General features: G+C 40.9%; 1 protein-coding gene across 1 annotated transcript in view; it reads right to left on the bottom strand.

The window, feature by feature from the left end:
* The window catches only part of LAMA1 (laminin subunit alpha 1), a gene marked incomplete at both ends in the record, with an annotated part of 102234 nt that extends 86505 nt beyond the window's left edge, over positions 1-15729 (bottom strand). The window contains one exon of the mRNA XM_084282760.1: positions 15648-15729. Within this exon, the coding sequence (XP_084138886.1) occupies positions 15648-15729 (82 nt within the window). The remainder of the gene's footprint in view (positions 1-15647) is intronic.
* Between the last annotated feature and the right edge of the window lie 1729 nt (positions 15730-17458).

The following is a 17458-nucleotide window of genomic DNA, read 5'->3' as shown; positions in this document are numbered from 1 at the left end:
GGATAGACATATGGCCTAGATTTCTTTGGGAATTACCCTACTTGAAACCAGTATCTACAGAAGACCTGGCAAGCTCTTTGTTACGGGAATGATTACCATCATTTTTCCTGGATTCTTAATTCTGAGTGGTTTTATAAGTTTTCCTCATCTGAGGTTTTTTGTTTGTTTGTTTTAAAGGTACAAGCACCCCTGATTTTTTTCCTGAATCTCAAGTATTTGGGACATGTTTCCACAGTTCTGTGTTTCTGTAAACTCCTAATAGGAGTGAAAAACCCTGTATATGACCAATGCATATCTGTCAACACACTCTGGATACACCTGATTTACTGCACATGAGCAAATCAGTTCCATACTATTTAGACAGATCTGATGCATGCTGGATTTATTGAACATTCTCAAATAGGCAGGCTCATATAGCCTGCCCATGTACAGAAACATCACTGCACTTTAAAGACATTAGACTTAGTCTGCATGCAGGTGACAGCACATAAAAACATGCAAGTGTAAGCCTTCTCTGCCACTGAACAAGGGCTTTTTAGATATATTTGTTCCCTCACTCATCTTTAAGAAATACTCTCACTTTAGAGCCATTGTCTGCATGTTGTATAGCTAGATCTGAATGACATCCCAACACCAGCCCTGATTATTGCATTTTTTACCCAGGAAATTAAGTCTTTCATCACTGTTCTATTACATGTGCAGGGGGACTGGGGTTGGGTGTTCTGGCAAAATCCTTGTGTTGTCTGTGGGTTTGAACATATTTGATGTGTATGGATTTCATAGTGTGACTGACAGGCTGTACCTCTTTCCTTTTTACAGATGGCATGTGGAGAAACTGTGGGATTCCTCAGAATAGCTGTTTTCCTAGCAGAGGCATAGCTGATTAAATGTTTCTTTTACAAACACAGTTGTACAAACAGAAAGATACATATGGCAGTTCTGCTTTCCATAGGCTTCACTATGTCAGCAAATATGTTCAGTAAGTGCAATAAAGATTATACTACTTTTTGTTACCTGATAAACACAGCAAGGACAGCAAAACTTCTCACAAGAAGGCCCCATTTAAAACAGATTTCCACTGAATCCGGATTAACTAATCTGTATGCTATCCCAATAAACTGAATGAATCCAGACGGTGTTTTTGTTTGTTTGAAATCAGAAAACAGAACTGATGGGAAATGAATGCAAGACAGTCAAGCAAACCAAGCACTGAGTCCAATAGATGACAGCATTTTCTGCATTGTTCATCAGTGTATAAAATGAAGACTTCCAACCAGACTTCAGTGAACAGTTCTGAGACATTTAGCAAAGTAAGAGCTTGATTTTCCCCAAGTATTTTGGCTGTTTTTGTGCCAACTGGGTAATAAAGAAGTAATTCCAAGTGAACAGAGTAAATGCAACTTGAACATAAGGGCTGATGCATATAGTAACAATGAGCTTTTGATTTTGTCTTTTCTCAGAAGCAAAGATACTTGAAGGGGTCTAATCTCATTTGCAAGTTAGTGTTTAAAATAAAATGTAAGGCAATGAATGGTTCATAAAAAGCAGGCAATGTTGAAATTTGCTCACTAGCAATAGATTCATTTATGGAAAATATTTACAGAGGATGTAGTGATAGTTGTTCTGAATAGTTTGATGCACTCCAGGAAAACACAAAGGACTAGGGACAAAATGTAATAAAATGTCACAGAAGATTAGAATGTATAAAATGTGGTAGTATTACACTGCAGAAGTTGAGGTCACATTCTTTATAACATTCTCAGCCATTTTTCAATGGCACAGATTTTTGTTTTAGTTATTCTGTCCTGTTAAAGTTTTGGACTAAGTGAGTTTTGGACTAAGTGGACTAAATAAAAACCCTGGAACTGTCATGCTTGGGTTCAGATTCTTTGCCTTCTTAATAGATTGACTCTCATTTTATTTCACCAGCAAATGTCCCTAGCTTAACCTTTTCTACATACTTTCATCAGAATCCTATCCTGTAATCACAATGAAAATCTGAGCTGATTTCCCTAACATAAATGGGCTTAAATCCCTAATTTCTAACTGCTGGATTTAAGGCACTAATTCTCTGTTCCTATGGTAAGCAGGAAATTTGTTGTGCAACACCCAACCTGCCTTATAACCACTTTGCGGAGACACTACCTGAAAATATGCATTAGCAGCAGCATCAACCAATAGGAAAAGCTGAAAGTTTCACTACAATTTCTACACAGGGTTTACATAGCAAGCCACTAAGAAATCATTCAGAAAACTGATCACTCATTTTTCTGTAGCTCAACAGAGAGCAGAATTTCTGCTAGTACAACACAAATTATACATGAGCCAACCAAGGAGCATAATTTTATTAGCAGCATCTCTACAAACTTTAATTTGAAGTATTTAGATAAGATTATTTCAGATTAAGAATTAATCCTCAGTGCCATGACAAACATTCTCCTAGAACCTGTTTTCTTTGTTTCCTCATGCTGTAAAGCAAAACTGACTAACATGTCATTCACAGAAATACTACTCAGTGAGACTAAGTTTATTTACTTCAATCCATTTTGAATACAATAATGTACTAAATTTGTCTACTCTGTTCAAGAGCAAGTGAGAGGTATTCCTCAACTTGTGTGCTCTATCACTTGCAAAGTTACTGATTTTTAGTCATCATTGCTCCATTCATGATCTGTCATGATCTTGATTACAGCTTTTGATTACCTGAAAGGCTGTTATCACACACATACTCTTTTCCAGACTAAAGAAACAAGCCTTTCAGTCTTTCCACAGTCAATTTTCTAAACCTCTTATCTTTCCAAATTCTTGGCAGTTTGCATCTCTCCAGTGTGACTCTTAAGACCTCATCAGCACCAACTGAAGTAAAAAAAAAAATCTTGAATTCTTCACAGTGTCATCAACACACCCCAGAATAAGTTTTGTTTCTTTGCAAGGCACTACAATTCAGTTTGCATTGTATGCTAAAGATCTTCTGTTGCACTGCTTCCTACTCAGTCACAATAGAGACATATACTCTACACCAGCCCATGAGATGAGTTCAGGTTATCTAGGAAACAGCTTACTTTACAGCCATTTGCTGAATGTTCATAAGCCCCTGATTTCAGAAAAATCTGTTGATTATTTTATAGTTTTGATTCCATAAAGCTTCTGCAAATCACAATTGAACAATTCAACAGAAACAGCAGAAGAAACACCAACAAAAAAACACTACAATGGTTAATGCGACCAGTAAACAATATTGTGTTTGAACCCTGCAAGCTGCCAGGGCACAAATAAGCTGGAGAAGACCAAACTCTGTGCTTTCCTCTGCCCAAATAACAGAGAGCTTCTCTGCCAAACACTTTCTGATGTTGCTTATGTGCATTCAGCATTATTAACAAGAGCCTTAATTTGAGAGCACTAGCAGCAACAAGCATTTGACTACTGAGGTCTCCCTGGGCTAGATGATGTGCTAATTAACAACCAATGGCTCAGAAAAGTATTGGGGAAAAAAAAGTATAACACTGAAAATTAGTAAAGATGCGTGCTTGCAAATTCAGACTGGAAACACAGGAGGCAAAAGTTTGCTTTATAACGAATGAACGTCAGCTGTACTATTCCCTCACACACCTTAGTTTTCTCTCTAGAGTTTTTGAAGATTAAAAGCAAGTCTTACACAACTTGTATGGTTTCCTTCAAATACTCAGCACAGCAGATAGCCAGGTTGATGGCCAAAACACAGTAGATAATTTGAATAAGGAAGAAAATTTGCCCCCCAAAAAGTAATACCTTAACTCTAATAAAATACTACATTTCAAAGCATAAGGAGCATGGTAAATATAAAAGACAATGGAAAACTAATGGTAAAGGAAGAGAGACGAAAGCATTTGACACTAAGTCTTAATTTCAAGACGTTTCCCTATATGTAGCATCAGAGGATGGTGAGTTAAAATTAGGAAGTTACTACACTCCCTGTAAAAGTCCTACAATGAAAGAAAACCCAGACTTCCAAATTAAATGCTAAAAAAAAAAAAAAAAAAAAAAAAAAAAAGACGAACAATACTAACACACATCTCCACAGAGACTGAATTTTGTCACCTCTGTTACACAGTAACTAATGCTATTATACACAAAGCATGGTTTTAAACACCATAGATGGGTTAGACACAAGTTTAGACTGAACACCAACATTAGAATAATATCCTTTGCATTATGAAGTCAAGTGCTAACAAGATAGCTAATGCAAACTTTACAACAGCTCATCTTCTCTTACAAATCCCTCATGCTCTGAGCTTGCAAACACAGACTTAAATCATATAGAAACTCTGTCACAATGAACATGTGCTCAAATTGGATGTAGAGTTATTAGGATGCAAAGACATGGGTCAGCATGCAACTGTGTAACACTGAAGGAGTTTGAGCAAGCATCCAGATTCCTACAAATGAGCTACCTTGCTGCCCAAAGGAGCGTATGTCACAACACTTGTTGGTCTAAGGTTGAAAATACTCAACATTTTGAGGGAATAAAAAACATTGGGAAATATAATAGCTTTAATAGCTTAAATCACAGCCCTCAACAGGTTTTATAGCTTCATGGCTTGGTCTGCCACAAATTTCACACATCAGAGGCAAAAAATTGACTTTTCCATTCTTGGGAATAAAAAGATAATCAAATCTTTAAACAGAAATTTCTAGATAACGTGGCATTAACTACCTGCTTTGTTTCATCCAGAACATACTAAGAAACAGGAAGAAGAAAACTAGCATTCATGCTAGTTCGTGCATTGAACGGCGTGACTGAATATAAAAAGTTGAGAAATTTGTGAATAATTTCTACATATATCATGCATTTTAAAACTATAACTTATATTTCTTCAGTCCTGTCTTGTATGTATATATATTTTTTTCCTATCATGCTGGCCTGTTCAAGAATCTGCCTAGTATTTGCCACAGTATTTATACCAAAGTAAAAGAGCCAAAAGTTGACAGATGGGCAGACTGCCAAGGAACAACAAACCTGCTAGACCATGAAATTAGTTCTTTCTTGTTCACCAAAAGCTTTTTCCACATGTTGAGGAGTCTGCATCATTGTGTTTATTGGTTTGGGGGCTGTTCCGGTTTTGTTTTGAATTTTTTAAGCACCACATTATTTCTTTTTCCTGAAGTCACCTTAATCTTGGAAACAATTCACTCAAAGCTAAAGAAAATACAACTATTAAATATTTTAGTGTTTTGCCAGATTAGTTTACATGCAGCCTAAAAGACTTTAGCTGAGATGAATATGACAGTAGTACTGGGATTGTGATCAGCATGCCAAAGATTAGGGAACTCAGTCATACACTATTTATGATTTGTCTTAATTTCAAAGATGCAGAACATTTTTGTTCCTATTGATGTTAGATGTAAGCTAGCCTTTTTTTCCTGCCTTTTACTATCACTACCTCAACAAATTACAGCTCATCATGTGCTTCTTTTCTGTAATCATTTTTTAACCTGAGGCAACAGTCTCCCTTGCAAATGAAAATCATGCCTGGGTTTGACCCTAATTAAATTTGCATGCATAAATGTGCAGCATTAGGCTTCATATTGAATATAATAAATTAGAAGTTATGACCCAAGTATCTATTAGCTCTCTCATGATGCTAAATTTATATTTATTACTTGCAAATTTTAAGAGGCCTGAGAGTGAAAAAAAAAAAGTTAAAGGTAGAGTAGACCCAGCTATTTCTATATGGTGACCCAGTATCACAACATTATAAAATGTTACTATGTCTTTTCCCATATAAACATAAAGAAGGATCCCTTGAGGCTACTGGCACCTCCTTGTGATCATAAACCAAGTCTTATAGCAACTAGTAGCACTACAGGGTAACTCTGAAATTTATTTTTCACTTAGTTCATTTACGCTTGTCATTCACCAGCCATATGTCAAAATAAATTTTATATATGGCTTTCTTTGCTTTCCTAATATGAACACACTACATTAATTTTACTGTGTATAGCTGCATTATATGAAATTAAATGCTTGTTTAAAATAAATGGACTTCCATTAATTAACAAAAGCTATTTCAAGTTGAAGAGTTTTTGGCACCTCAGAACTACCAGCTCTCCTGTTTTTACAAAGCCACTTGTTTCTCCAAACACAGAAAAAAAAAATGTTTTCACTCAAGCAGGCACAAAGCCATTATCAGAGCACATACAGCCTTGTATCACTGCCAGATATTCCTGGGTGGAAGGGAGCACCTTTCCTCTAACTCAGATGGAGCTGATATGATTTGCAACTGGTGCAACACTTAGGACATGCAAGACTCGATCATTCCCTCACCTCTACTAAGAGATATCTTCTCATCTTCGATTTAAATGGTTAATTGGGAAATATCCTCAGCAGGACTTTTTTCTGTTATAACCAACTGTTTAATATGCTACAGAGGTGGTGGTCTGCTTTTTGCAAGTAAAACATACACTGCTACTTTTTTTCCCTAGGCTTTTTACTCCAGGCAACAAAGTAAAATTGCAAACTACATTAATTTACTTCCACTTGCCTGTCTTTACTCACAGGTTAACAAATACACAGGGCATATCTTGCATCTCTAATTTAAAAATATTAGTAGCAAATCACCTATTCCATGTTTGCTGTGTTTCAAGCCCTCACCACTTTCAAACCCTCATTATTTTAGAGTAAACATCCTTATAAAACCAAAGGCATTTGTGTCACACTGGATAAATTCTTGAAAGTGTAATTTTAAGGACACAAAATTAAAGAGGGGGGAAAAACAACATTGCAGAAGAAAAAAAAAAGTTCTCTTCTGTATTACCATCAATGCTCAATAACTCAGCCACATGGAATTTTAATCAAGTGTCCTAAAAGTATTTTGCCTTTGGCCTGAAAACAAGAATGATACATCTCAGCCTAAAGGGTAATTTTTAAAGAAAATTCAAACAGTCTGAAGACCAGGCTTGAGAGCTGAAGTCCTTTAATTTAAAATTCAGCAACGCTACTGTGACATTACAACTTGCAAAGCACATTTTGGATCCTACCCTGAAACACCCCAAACATTTCTGCTGATTTACTGTAGGAAGTGAGACAATTATCCGGGAAGAGGTGCAGAGCAGAATGCATGTATTTCTCATTGTTCTCAAGAATAGACAAGATGAAGAGGGCTGCTCAAGTTTTAAAGAAAGAGCCTGTATCATCAGTTAGTATTATATGGTATATAAAAGGATTTTTCTTTTTGGGGGGCAAACATCCTGACACCACTGAAAAGCCCCTTCTTACCCTCTTTTCCTATTACCTCAGCAGGATTTTTGGCCTACCAGCCATAACCAAGCCAAGGTTTTTCAGTTACTGCTATTAGTCGTGGCAGTGGCAGCGGCAGCACAGCAATAGCAGATCCTTACACCAAGTGCCTGCAATAAAGTTTCTGAGCAACCTTACTGATTGCTGGAGTAAACATCAGTGTGGCAACCTCTGATCTACACCAAGACACGTTGAATTCAGCTATCCACCAGCAATCACATCTTCTACCTACTACTTCATTGGTGCCTTCAGGTCATATGCTATCTGTTGTCATTACAGACAGATCTTCTCTCCTCTAGTCAACAGGCAATTCAGCTTGAAGCTCCCTGCCCAGCCCCATACATCTTTCTCACTGCTTGCAAAGAACAGCTTCCTCCACTTCACAGAAAGCCTACACTGCACTTTGCAGTCATTTCTCCTATTAGAAATGCCCCCTTCCCAGTATTATGAAATACAAAAGAAATTAAGCTGTCCCTTGTGTGACCACTGTGAAGTGGAGAGAGGTCATCTAGTTGACCCTAGTATTTCTGCATGCCTTTAGCAATGATAAACTTCTGGTGGATGTTGGCAGACATGCTGTAAACCTACTTAAAGGAAGATAAATTGTCATTAGGACTTGATACTTGTCAGTTTCAGCTTCAAATTCATGTTTACTTTTAAATGACCATTTCAGTAACAAGCTTACATTTTTGCAAAGCAAAAAATATATGCTTTCTAAAATGTGATCAACTTCTACTGAGATTTACAAGTTAAAACATTTACAATGTTTTTCATCTTGTAAATGAAATATATTATCCTGTAAATGCAAATCGGACAACTCATACAATTTAAAATGATCATAATTTAAATGCCTTACTGAACTAATGCAATGGCATTAGTTAGCAACTACTGAAGGAATAAATGAACAATTATCTGTAGATAAATGTGAATTCACAGCTATTCTCCCAGAGTCAGTGGAGTTAATTTGATCTCTCCTATTCCCATCAAAAAGTTGAATTCTGGCATATTTTAAAGGGTATTTTCTGGTAGAAGTCACTTAGCATGTGTTTTAGAGGCTCCACAGGCTAGAGCAAATGGATGGAATCCTAGAAATTTCAACAGCACGGATTTCACAACCCCAATTCAAACCAGGGTTTCCACAGACCCTTATAATTCAAAGAACCTTCACTGCAAATTTCTGCTATCTAGCCCCTCTGAGCCAATAAACTTGAAACCTAATCATAAGAGGCATTAGCAGACAGTTACAACCCTATTTTGCCTCCTCTCTTACAACAGTGAAAGATATGAACAAAAGAGACTACTAGAAAGGCAAGTAAAATATATGAATGGTGTAGCATGGAGGATTACAAAACATGCATTACAATTCATGCATTTGAATGAGAAAAGTTTGTAAGGAAACATTAGGAAAAAAAAAAATAGGGGGCTCTTCAGCAGCATGTTAGCAGTGCCTTCAGGAACTGGTTTCCTCCCTTCAGCAAAGCAGAAACAGGGAAGGCGAGAGTTGATTAATTGGCTTTCCAAGCCCAGGCATTTTACTGGAGCTGGATGCTCATCAATTCACTCAAATGCTTTTTGTCTGGATACTCCGGGATGGGTTCAGAATAACTGAGAAGTTGGTAAGGACAGATTCTACCCTCCCACACCCCAGGCAGTGGCTCTGTCTGGGGAAGAGGCAGTGGAGGAGCAGCACAGCTTATCCACTTAATCAAATCTACAAAAGAAAAACATTCAATAATCAAATCAAGGCTATAGAAGTTGTTTCAAATTACCTGTATGGGTTCTGCACTGTTCCTGCAGCCTTTCAGCAAATAAAATCTTACACTAACAAAAATGATAAAGGAAGCAGTGGACACAGGCCTATCTTCAAGGTCATTTTACAGCGAAACAGAACAGCAAAAATGCAGGCAAAGCCAAGGGGAAAATAAAGTTTCCACTTAAAGCAGACCATTTCTTAAACAGCTTTTTAACCTTTATTCTCATGCGGGAATCAAGAGGGGGATTGGAACTCGCAGCACAATAAATAAGTTTGGGAAAAGGAATTACTGTATGCTGGCAAAACAATTTAAAATCTGAGACTTTAATCTAAAATGAACTGGTCAGGGAATACCTCTGATATAGTCATTACTGTATTAAATGATAGTTTTAAAAAATCAAAAGCTAACAAGTTAATTCCTCCTGTTTTATTGGCTTTGCTCAAATCTACTCAGTTTACACAAAGTGGTAGCAGATCTTCATGGGGCTGACTGGTAGGAAAATCACAGAAAAGAGAAGACAAAACTGCTGAGGCCATTACCTCAAATTAGCCACTGCTTCACAGAGCCTGCAAGTTTGGGTTGCTTGCAGAAAGGCAAGGGCTCTGGCCAGGCAGCAGGTGAGTGACTGCCATGCATCCCCCCCTTCCAGCTGCCCTATGAACTCACATGGTTGTTAAAACAATTGTGATTCTTACAGAGATACTTTAACTACAAAGGAATGAACACAAACATACCTCCTAACCTTTTTTGCTTTGGCTCGCAACTCCAGCAGATGAAGTGTTCATATCAAAACTCTAAGCCAGAGTGCTATACTCACCACACAGTGCCCCTGGGCATTAGGATCAGCCTCTAGGATATCACTCACGTACCCAAAAACATATGTAAATGGGAGGTTTGATTGATGTGCACCTAAGGTTTATACCAACTAAGAAATTACAATTCTTGCAACCTAACCAATCTCACCTTGCAAAACTTCTCCAACATGCTATTTCTCTGGTCAGAAAGGGATGCCTTGAGGACAGCAGCTGTCTAACCCCTTTAGAAAAAAAATAAAGACATAGAAAAAAGAAAGCATACTCCGTCTGAAGATCCTGTGTGAGAGTGCTGTAAATACCAACAACTGATCAACACACTGATAGTCCTGAATTTCCAGAGATGCGTTTTTCTAAGCCCTTAGGGAATAGGGTAAATATTTATGACAGACAAATGTTTTTTTATCTTAATCTTCAGTCTATTTAGCATGCTTTCATGGGATTTTTCTTTGTCACATACCTTTGCACTCCGAGAAAAGAAGAAATAGTCTGTAGCTTGTTGGTGCTAACTTTGTTTTAAAAGACGTGTGGGCAAAAAGAAAAGGAAAGCAAAGTTGGGATCTAGGAGCCTCCATTCAATGCCAAGCACGTTTTCTTCACAGAATGTCCAAAATATTCCTTGCATACCACCAGAAAAAATGAAATTTCTCATCATTTTCTTCTATCCCATCTTCCAGTCAGACCTCAATCATCAAAATTCTTACCTCACTGAGATCCATTATCTTTTACATTATTCTTTTTACATTTCAAATTCTTTGAGTATTATCAAGCCCTACTTCTTGTTAATAATTTTTGAAATATATTTGTATTCCCTATTAGGAATTTAGCATTATCATTGTAATGCAATAGTACCTGCAAAGGCAGCATTCCTGGGCACATGCAATGTGGTCTCTGTTTGAAGTGACCTGGCAGATAAGTAACCTAAAATTGAATTTGGTTAGAGCACTATACAGAACAAAGTAAAAGTGGAAAATATATATTCATATATATACAAGTTGGATTTCTACAAAATTGGGCATTCAATCTATCTAGTAACTGGCCCCTGAATCCCAGGTCTCCCCCTTTACTGGTTCCTGGGCATGCGAGCCTCTAAAGCCAACAGCCCTATGGGCTGTTGCCTATGTGCAGGCTCACTGTGGATCCCTCCAGTAACTGGCCTGGACTTTCACCCTACCTAGAAGCTGGCCCTGACTCTTCTCATCTCTTTTTGACTCATGCACAGATGCACATTCACAAAGATGGGTCTCCTGGTCAATCCCTAGATGGTCTCCTCAGTAGCACTGGTCCTTCTGATCCCTCTGGCTGCTGAATTGCAGACCCTCTGGTCTCTTCAGTATCCATCCTAGAACTATAGCTGCTTTGATACCTGCTCCTAAGCCTCTCATCCTACTTGCTGGCTGGCCTGGTGTGGTTCTATATGTCAGTGTGATCAAACAACAAACACCTTCTCTGGTCTGTCCAGCCACAGCCACTCAAGACATAGAGGTCCCTGTGACTTGTGGTCCCCTCTCCAGGGACTGACACTTTCACCTCCACACTCTGAGACCCCTTCACCCAGGAAAACAGTTAGAAACAGTTTAATAAAGACAGGATAGACTGTACTGATGAGGTACAGGGTACAGCAAGACAAGCCTGCTGACTGGCAACCTGCTTACAGCCAACATGTTTATCCTCTCATCCCTCTTTTTTACTCCATACTTGTTCTTTCTCAGAACTCCTGGATCCTCTGCTCCTTTCTCTGCCTTCACTTTTCCCCTTTCCCTGTCTTTGGCTTTTCCCCTTTGAGGCTCTTCCCCATAATAAGTTTTGTCCAGTTGCAAAATGTTCTTCCCCTGCATTGCACAAGGAGTCCCACAGCCCCCCATAAGCAGTCACTACCTGGAGAACTTCTCCCATAGCTCCCTCACAGTGATGGGTGTCACAGTCCTGGCCCCACGGGCTGATGGCTATCATGGGACAGCCCTGAGAGGGACTGAGTTTTGTACTGGGGTTGCCCCACCTTATTCCTTTGTGTGTGTGAAGAGGAGACTTATCACATAGCTTGACAAGGTAAATAGAGCTTGGACAGTTAATAAGTACCTCATGGCCCTGCTACTTAACCCACATGAAGGCACATGAGGGACACACAGGTTTTTATAAGACCAGTGGAAAAAAGCTTTACTTGCTAAGATACCACATGGCAGTTCTAAACTCCCTATGAAATAATGTTTCATTTCATAGGGGAAGTGACCAGCCCTATCTTGAGAGCTTAAGAAGACTTTCCTCAAAGTTTTATCATCATCTTAATACATCCTAGGAGTTTGGCTCTCAGTTTCAGAAGGGTATGAGGAAATTGTAGATCATCCCCTAAAACATGAGGATGTAGTGAGACAACTAAAACTATACCTAGATTTACCTATCTAGGCTTGCAGACTGAAGGCCAGATCTAAAAAAAAAAAAAAAAAGACCCAAGTATTTTTCTAACAACTAAAGACACACCTAGAGTTCAAGCACACCAGCTCCAAGGTGGACTTCACCATCCTGAACAAGAGCACCAGGAAATCTATCTGCATTAAGTGGAATGCACAGTGGATCCCACCAAGTGACCCAGTAAAAGCTGGTGGACAAGGATATTTAAAAACAAACAAACAAACAAAAAAAACACCTTTCCATACTGTATTTAAATGTCTGATGGTTGCTTGCAACAGAAGTAGATAAAAAAGAGAAGGCCAGCATTTTGATTCTCCTTCCGTTTTTGAGTGCTGACCAAAATAGAGCATCAGCTTTTTCTCTTGCCCATTATCCTTCTGCACCCTTTAAACTTGGATACACAGTAGCTTGGTTTCAAACAGAGGTTTGGAGGGATTTCATATATGCCTCCCCCTCCACTACCTGTCATAGCAAACTGGTAATAAGGCACTTTATTCAGAAATTGGAGACATGGGTTCAGACCATCTCAAGCTAAGGAGATTAACCTAAATCTCCCACTTCCTGAGCAAGTGCTCTAATAATCTGATTCATAAGTAAACCTCATCACTTATGTTTCAGAAAAAAATGTGTTTGCTGAACATCACGTTATGATTTGTGTATTATAGTCATAACTTACACATACTTTCTAAACCAGATTCTTAAAGCAAGGTAGGTTTGAAACCCAAATGGTGATAAGCCCGAGAAATACCTTTGCTAAGTTCTGCCCAGAGGAGGCACCCAAGGCACCTCCCTGGACTCATTCAGTCTCCTGAGCACCAACACTTAAAGCCTTTTGATTCTGAAACCCCAGGCAGGAACAGAACAGGCTGCCACAGCACACCAGCTCACAGAACAGACTGAGATGAGATGCAGCCAAGGAGATTTTGTCTAGTACACATTTGAGAGTTATCGTTGAAAGACATTTACTGTGGCAAGATTTTTTTTAATTGTAGAAAAATCATCTGACAGTGGCAGAATCAAGTTTATGAAATACAGGTAATGCTGCACAACTTGCTTTTTCTTTCCACTTTAGAGACCTGTATCACTCTTACCCTCAGAATAATGAAGAATGCATTCCAGTGGAGCAAAGCTGCTACAAAAGCCTCTGAAACGGTTATTTGCTTCTGAGGTAGCACAACAGCTCTTGTCTGGATCTGGACACCAAAGATACATGCTTCACAAAGAGTAACTCCCATTATTAAATACAAAAGACTCAGTTGAAAATACAGACCCAGCTTTTCAACATGATGGTAATACTTCAACAACACACCTGCAATTAAAATGCCAAGTAAATTTTATAGGTATGTAGATATTAATCTTCAGGCTGAAAGAACCAATCATTAACCTTTAAAGCTGGTTGCTGCACTAACTTTACTATTCCGCGTTGCTTTTTCTTAGATTGGACTTCAGCACTTTCTGACAGACCCCCGCAACTATTGTATGCACGTTTCCTCATCTGCTGACAGGACAAAAGCAGGCACCAACAGAAAAACAGGAAATGCTGAAAGGGTTCTACCAAGGTACTCTCCACAAGCAAGCCAAGATACCTTTTCCCCAAAACTTTCAAATGCTCCTGCAGTGTCCAAGAAATCTTTCTGTTAACAAAACAATGTTTTTTACATCATTACAATGCTTAAAGTTTAAACTTCAGTTGTTTACTTTCTGCAAAAGCAGCATGGCTATTCTAATCTGCATCACATTCTTCGCATTGTTTTAGGTTCAGTTATCTTGAATTCTGTGTTTTTTTGTAAGGCAGTTATCCACTGGGGGGTTTAATACCAACTGCTTCCTCTGATGATCTGTGCTTTCATGCTGAGAAAAAAAAAAGAAAAATCTATCAACTTAATCTAATAGGAGGAATGGTCTCCTGACCTAATCTTTCAACTAGAAAAATATAGGGTAATTAATTTAAATAGCCCCAGGAAGGGGGGCTTAGGTACGTTCAAATATACTGCTATCTTCAATCAGTGAGATAAAAATATGCATTTTATCAAGATGACTGACCATGTGAGCTGCTACATAAGAGCTGGAATGCCAGCACTAAACTCATTACTAAAGTTGCAGCAGATTACTGCAACGTGATCATTGCAAATTTCTGTGTGAGAAGAAAAGGCATGGGCTCTCTCAGATATACTTGACTAGCTTTAGGATAATTCTTACCTTTTTAAACTGTGTGCTAGCATGCATATTTAAATTAGTGAATTAGGGTTGTTTGATGGACAAATGGTACCTTATGAAAAACAACAGTGAAGTGCAAGTTTTGTGCCACTTTTCATTTGTTTCTAAGAGTAAGTTCTCACAGCCAAGGCAAGGTGTATTTAATTACAGGTTGAAATATATTGACTCAGCAACTTGGGTTTGATTTTGTCACCTTGATGTTGAGGAGGAGGTTTTGTACACGTAACATTAATAAGCACACTTGCTTTTCCTGCAGCGTGCAAACAGCCAGATGCTAATCTCACACGCTATACCCATCTTGAACGCCACACTTCACCATAAACAAAACCAAGTCATGCATCTGCACAACATATGCCTTCCAACCATTTTCCGTCCTCGGCTTTTGGTTTTAACTGAGACCCGAGGCGGCAGGGGACTGGCGTGCCGTGCCGTGCCGGCAGCAGCGCTCAGCGCAGGTCCTGCTGCTGGCTCCAGCAGGAGGAGAAGCACACGCAGCAGGAGCACCTGATGGCTCCAGCGCTGTACCTGGCAGCCCAGCACACCCGAGCAGACCCCTGCAGAGCCGGGCTCGGCTCCTGCTCGCCAGCCAAACTCCCCGGGCTCTGCTCCTGGAACAAAGCGGCCGCCCCGAGCCGTCCGCCGCGGTACCACGTGCGAGGAGAGAAAACTTTGGTAAATCGGCTCCGTTACATCCTCACGCCGCCTCTCCCTCACGCCCGGAGAGGGCTTTTCATCCCCTTTCACCCCAAAGAAGAGGGGCTTAAGCCGGTTTGCATCAGCGACGGCGCTTCCCCAGCAGGGGGGCACCCGGGGCTGCGGGCCCCCCATCTCCCTCGGGGACGGGGCTGCCCCCGGGTCCCCCCCGCCGGCCCCGGGGAGCGGGCAGCTCCCGTGCCCCCTTCCCCTTCCCTCCCCCGGCCCCTTTTCGGCGTTCCCCGTCCCCCACAAAGGGAGTGGGCGGCCCGGAGGAGGCGGCCGGGCGGAGTGGCCCCCACCGCCGCCGCTTCGGGAGAAGAAAGGGCTGCAGCAGCCAGAGATGGAGGAGCGAGGGGGAAAAGAGTCCCCCACACCCCCGTACCCGCTGTGCCCAGCACGGGCAGGGGGCACCCCATAACCCCCGATGGGGATGGGGACAAGCTGGATCCGCGCACCCCACGCCCACTCCTCCGCGACCCTCACCTCGGGGCTGGCCGTGCCCCGGCGCCCAGAGGAGCGAGGCCAGAGCCAGCAGCAGCCGCCACCCGCTGCTGCCCACCATCATCCTCATCATCACCCCGCCGCCGGGAGGGACTGCCTGCCGCCCGCCCCGCCGAGCTGCCCGCCTTATAGCCGCCCCCCTCCCCACCGCCGCCCCCGGCCCGCCCCGCACCCGCACCCACGCCCACCCACGACCCCCCCCGTCGGAGCGTCCCGTTTGGGGAGGCCCGAGGGGGGCGCCTGAGAAACCCCAAAAGGGCGACGTGAGGTGTCACCCCCCCCGGCTGCGCGGAGCCCTCCTGAGCCTCCTCTGCTGCGTGGCCGTGCAGCCATGTTTGTGCACCGGGGGGTTCGTCCCTGCGCCTCGGGAGCTAAAAGTGTCGCCCCTGGTCCGACCTGGACCAGAAAACCGGCTGTGGGAATTCCTCAGGATCGTTTCTACATATTTCACTCAGATTTCATTCACTTTTAGCTTCCCTGTTTTAAGGGTCGTCAGTCACACAGCTCATACGCACAGCTACTCCTTAACAACTATCCCAAGAGAGTTGCAGCAAGGTACCACACTTTCCGAAACAAAGAGCTGTGTGGTTGGAGCAGGGGAATTTCAGTCAAGACACACCGTCTCATACCTGAGAACACGTCCCGGTTACTTTCTAGGAAAACCTAAGTTTGCTCAGCTTCAGAAAACACATTCCAAAATGCACTGCCATCTGTGAGTTGCATGAGCAAAGTTAGGCTGCAAGTGCATTCTTCAAGTCGTGGGGAGCTGCTTATAGCTTTCAGGCTGCAGCTTGGTTGTCTGGTGGTTTTTATTGATCAGGGTAAAGAAATTCAAGAAAAGAACAGTAATTTGTATATTTCGTAAAATAATAAAGCTATTTTTTATCCTGTAACTGAAGAGTTATCAATTGTACTTGAGAATGCATAACATTATTTATTCTCCAAACACGCACAAAAAGGAAGAATCCCCAGGTCAAGGAGATAAAAATGAAAATGTTCTGCCACAAAATGGTATCAAAGGCCTTCAAGCCTACAAATAAATAACACTCCACATCTGTCCCTTCCAAAAGATCTGTCCTTTGCTCACACCAGGAACTTCTTAAATTTCAGGACAGGCAAGAAGGAGGAAAGCAAAACATCTGTGGAGAGAAAAGTCAACAAATTTCAAGAGCCCAAGTGTCATTTGTTCTAAAATCACAGAGGTCAGGTTAAGGAATCCTCTGTGCAGGATCGCAAGTACCAGTTGGAAGCCAAGTACAAAGGAATGGGAAAGAGGAGCATCTGTGCAACATAAAATCCCACCAGTCTGCAGCTTTGTAATTAGTTTAACCATTTCATCAAATTCCAACAGATTGAAGAGTACTTTCTTTAAATCCATGCAATGAGCAAGTGCCAGTTCTTTATTACATGCATTATTCCTCGTCAAAATATTCTACTAGGGCTAGAGTATGTGTATCAAGATCCAGCCCTGGACTATGTCATCAGCCTCAATTATTATACCTTAACTAAACATCTGTATACAAGTTGTAACTGAAAAGTATACATTGCATTTGTCTGCAGGACCGCATCTCTGTTGTTGTGTCCATTCCCTGCAAAAGCCAACTCTCCTCCAACTTCATGTGAGTACATACCTCTTCTAGGAGGATTATTGTGTTTCCTCTCACTCCTGCTTCCACAGTTCACTGCTGTTGGTACAAAGTACCAAACAATCAGGCTGATCCCTGCTTCAAGACATACCACTGCTAATATAATTCTTTCCTGACCTCAGTTTCTAATGAGCTTTGAATGATTAT

Source organism: Netta rufina, assembly GCF_964035555.1.
Source record: "Netta rufina genome assembly, chromosome: 2".
NCBI classification, from domain to species: Eukaryota; Metazoa; Chordata; class Aves; order Anseriformes; family Anatidae; genus Netta; species Netta rufina.
The sequence above is the reverse complement of the archived record's forward strand: the minus strand, read 5'-3'. Positions and strand labels throughout refer to the sequence as shown.